The 3,346-nt window shown below is 55.9% G+C and overlaps 1 protein-coding gene across 1 annotated transcript in view; it reads right to left on the reverse strand.

Moving 5' to 3' along the window:
* Spen (spen family transcriptional repressor) overlaps nt 1-3,337 on the reverse strand; it is a 76,185-nt gene extending 72,848 nt beyond the window's left edge. Inside the window, exon 1 of the mRNA XM_008822660.3 lies at nt 3,149-3,337. Coding sequence (XP_008820882.1) covers nt 3,149-3,231 — 83 coding nt within the window. The 5' untranslated portion in view covers nt 3,232-3,337. The remainder of the gene's footprint in view (nt 1-3,148) is intronic.
* Nucleotides 3,338-3,346: the final 9 nt, after the last annotated feature.

Raw genomic sequence — 3,346 nt, forward strand, 5'->3', positions numbered from 1 at the left:
CATTCCAATTAGAAAAAATTTAAATGTGTCTCATTCCCTGCGAATTTTTAATGAGGGCTACCTTGCTTAACTGCTATATAATATTTAACCTATCTGTAAAAGTACCAGTGGTGAATGGGGAGGAAAAAAAACTAATGTGACTTAAAATCTGAATAAGGTATAAAGAATTTTTAAATCTTTAATGGTTCTATTCATTTGTTCACTCTAATTCAAGGAGTCTCCCTTGCACACACCTCCCTCTTACATTAAAAGACAGCAACCAATTGTTGTGTAATTCCTCCCTTCCCCCTACAACTCAGCTGTGGTACAAAGGAAAGGACTTTCTCCATTGTCCCCGGTAATGAATCTTTGTTAACTAAAACCCTATTCAGAAACAGTCCTCACTTAATTTTTTTTTAAATTCAGCATATGGAAAGCTGCAAAGAGAATGAACACAATAGATGTATTATATGTAAGAAGGTAAAGTCAAATTTTTTAAAAATACTGTCCTAATGTTCTAAGGGTTCGGTCTTTCTTTGGCACTAGGGAGGAGGGAGGAATCAGCATCCTCCCCTCAATCTATTGTGTGGCAAAAGCACTGATCAAAATATAAACTGGGAGGGAAAAAAAAGATTTTTTTTCTCCCCTTAAAATATCTCCAAGCTGCCCTGCCTCCACAGCTGATTTAGCCTCCATGGTTTTTTGTTGTAGTTTTAATCCAAAAACATACTGCAAAAGCCTAGTCACTGTCAAAAGAACATTCATCTTGAAAACGTTTTATATTATGTATTCCCAGTGTACACTTCCTAATCCTGTAAAACTGTTATTAGTTAGTGTTGTAATCAGCTAGGGAAAAGGGTAGAAGCAGCACTGGAGCTTCCGTTTGGCGCTGGTACTCATGCCTTTTCTCATTCGGAAGACACCAGAGGTGAATACCATCAAGTTTCCAGTCATAGCCACCATTCTAGTACAACTACCTTTTCATCCCTTTCATTTAAATGATTCAAATTTCATTTTCCCTCCTAGTAGCGATCACACACTCTACAGAACATACTCCACAACAGGGATAAAAAGCTGGTCACTTTAGCTCCACGGCTGGGTCAGCAAGAGCACGTCTCATAGGCAGAAAGGTAAGAAACCCGAAAGAGATGACCTGTTTGGAGCTTTGGGGGAGGAACATGAGTCCTGGGAATTCCAGGGTCAAGGGTGAAGGGACGATTACTTTCTGTATACCTCCTCATACGCTTTAGAGCCCATTAAAGAGGTATTATCCAAACAATATATTCCTTTAAAAGTTAAGAGCGTCGCCTTTAAAATAGAGGTGTTTCAGGGACACAAGTCTGCTGAGACTTAAAATAACCTACTTTAACAAGAGCACCTGTTTCTACTCTACAATAGGCGAAATACAGCTTTAAACTCAGCGGTGAGCCATGTGCCAGGTAAGCCCGGTCTAACACAGCACCGTCCTCCAGCCGCTCTCCCAGGCCGCTCCCCCAGCCCTCCTACCCCCGCCCCCCCTTCCCTTCCCCTTCCCCTCTCTCCACTCTATCCCTCCCTCCCTCTCTCTGTGCATTCTGAGATCGGCTTCGCGGATTCCCACATAAAGTGGGTCCTGGCCGCCATTTTAGAAAGTCATTCACGCGAGCCGGACCGCAACACCAGCCACTTACAAACCTCCCAGAACTGCCCGGGCCCACTTCCTGACTCCTCTCCCCACACCCTCATCTTGCATAGGGGTCCACCTCCCCTTGTGAGACATGCACTGTCTCTGCACTCTGCATAATGTGAAATGACAATGACACAGGAGCAGAGCGAATGCCGCACTGCACGTGTTTGCACGGCGGCGCGTTTGGATTTCCCAGGCGGAGACCTTCGAAGAGCATACGCCAGGAGAGAAGGGAGCCCGCCGCAGCAGCTTTCCCCGCAGAGCTCCGCACCCAGGAGGGTCTCCACTACCCTACAGCTCTGCAGGGACCCAGCCGAGAGAGGGGTGGAGCTGCGCCAGCGGGTCAGGTTCCCGTCCGCCCGCGCCCGTGGTGCCCCCTACACCCGGCGGCTCCTGGCCTCCCCCCCCCCTCGCCGGTTCTCAGGCAGAGCGTAGTAAACACCCGGAGTCCGGGGAAGCGCGCACCTCCCCCACGCCAGCCGGCACGGACTCGCAGGTTATGAATGGCCCCACTATGCCCAGCTCCTTTTCACACGCGGGCACGCGCACACGCGCGGCCCAAAGGCCAATATTTAGTGCCCGGGCAACAGCAACGGCCAATAGAATGGATGGTCCTCCATGGCCGGGGAAGGAAGGCGCTCGAGCCTACCGGGCCTCCCCGGGGCCGCTCCGGAACCAGCCACACAGCCTGGGAACACCGGGCTAGGCTAGCGCGGCCGCTCCCGGGCCTCAACCGGCAGTGGGAATTCCAAGTAAGCCAAGCGTGCACCTCTGGGCCTTGACTACCGGAGACACGAGCTCCGGGGATACCCCGGTTGGGTCAGGTTCGACCCACCGTGTAGCAAGCACCGTCACTGGCCCGGGGCTCAGTGGAGGCCTCGGGCGGGGGCCGGGACTGCTGCGGACCGGCGCGGAAGGCGACCACCCCAGGCAGCTGGCGCCAAGTCTTTAGAGGAACTACGAAGTCTCACCTGACCCCAGGCTCGCACTTCCCAGCTACCTCATTCGCGAACTCCGGGGTGGAAACCCAAGTCTCAAAACCGCTCGGTCACCGATGCGGCGCCTTCCTTCGTGCTCCCTGCGCCGCCAGTGCCCGGGTCGCCAGCCCGCCAAGGCCGAACGCAGGAGGCGGAGAGGCGCAGTCCGCCCGCCGCAGTGCCCCGCTCCCGGCGTAGCTCCAAGCCCCGCTGCCTTCCACAGCTCGGAGTCTGCACCGCCTCGCTCTCCGGGTCGCACCCTGAGAAACGCCAGCGCAGGAGCCGTACGGGAGCCGGCGAGGTCGGGGTGCGGCGTCCACGGCCGCCAGTGCCCGGTGCTCCTCCGTCGAGCAGGTGAGGCAGCCGGCACGCACTCCCCGGGCACCGGACGCCCGCTCCGCGCCGCCCCAGCCCGGCCTCGGCCCCCGCGGAGCGTCCACAGAGCCAGCCGCGCGTCGCCACTCGGCCCGTGGGTCCGCATACGGGGAGGCCGGCAACCGGCCGGGGCCGGCCTCGTGTCACTCACCGTTTGAAATGCTCGATGATCTTCTCTTCCCGCACGTTTTCTGGTAAGTTTCCCACCCAGAGGTGCCTGGTTTCCCGGACCATGCTGGGCGGCGTGCCGGCGACCGCGGTGGCTGGCTCCCCTTCGCCGGCTTCGTACGCGGCCGTCAGCGCAGGGAGGCGGGCGCCGGGGCGGCGGCGGCGGCGGCTGCGGCGGGGG

This window comes from Nannospalax galili, unplaced genomic scaffold (assembly GCF_000622305.1).
Source record: "Nannospalax galili isolate Female #2095 unplaced genomic scaffold, S.galili_v1.0 scaffold548, whole genome shotgun sequence".
In the NCBI taxonomy this organism is placed as follows: Eukaryota; Metazoa; Chordata; class Mammalia; order Rodentia; family Spalacidae; genus Nannospalax; species Nannospalax galili.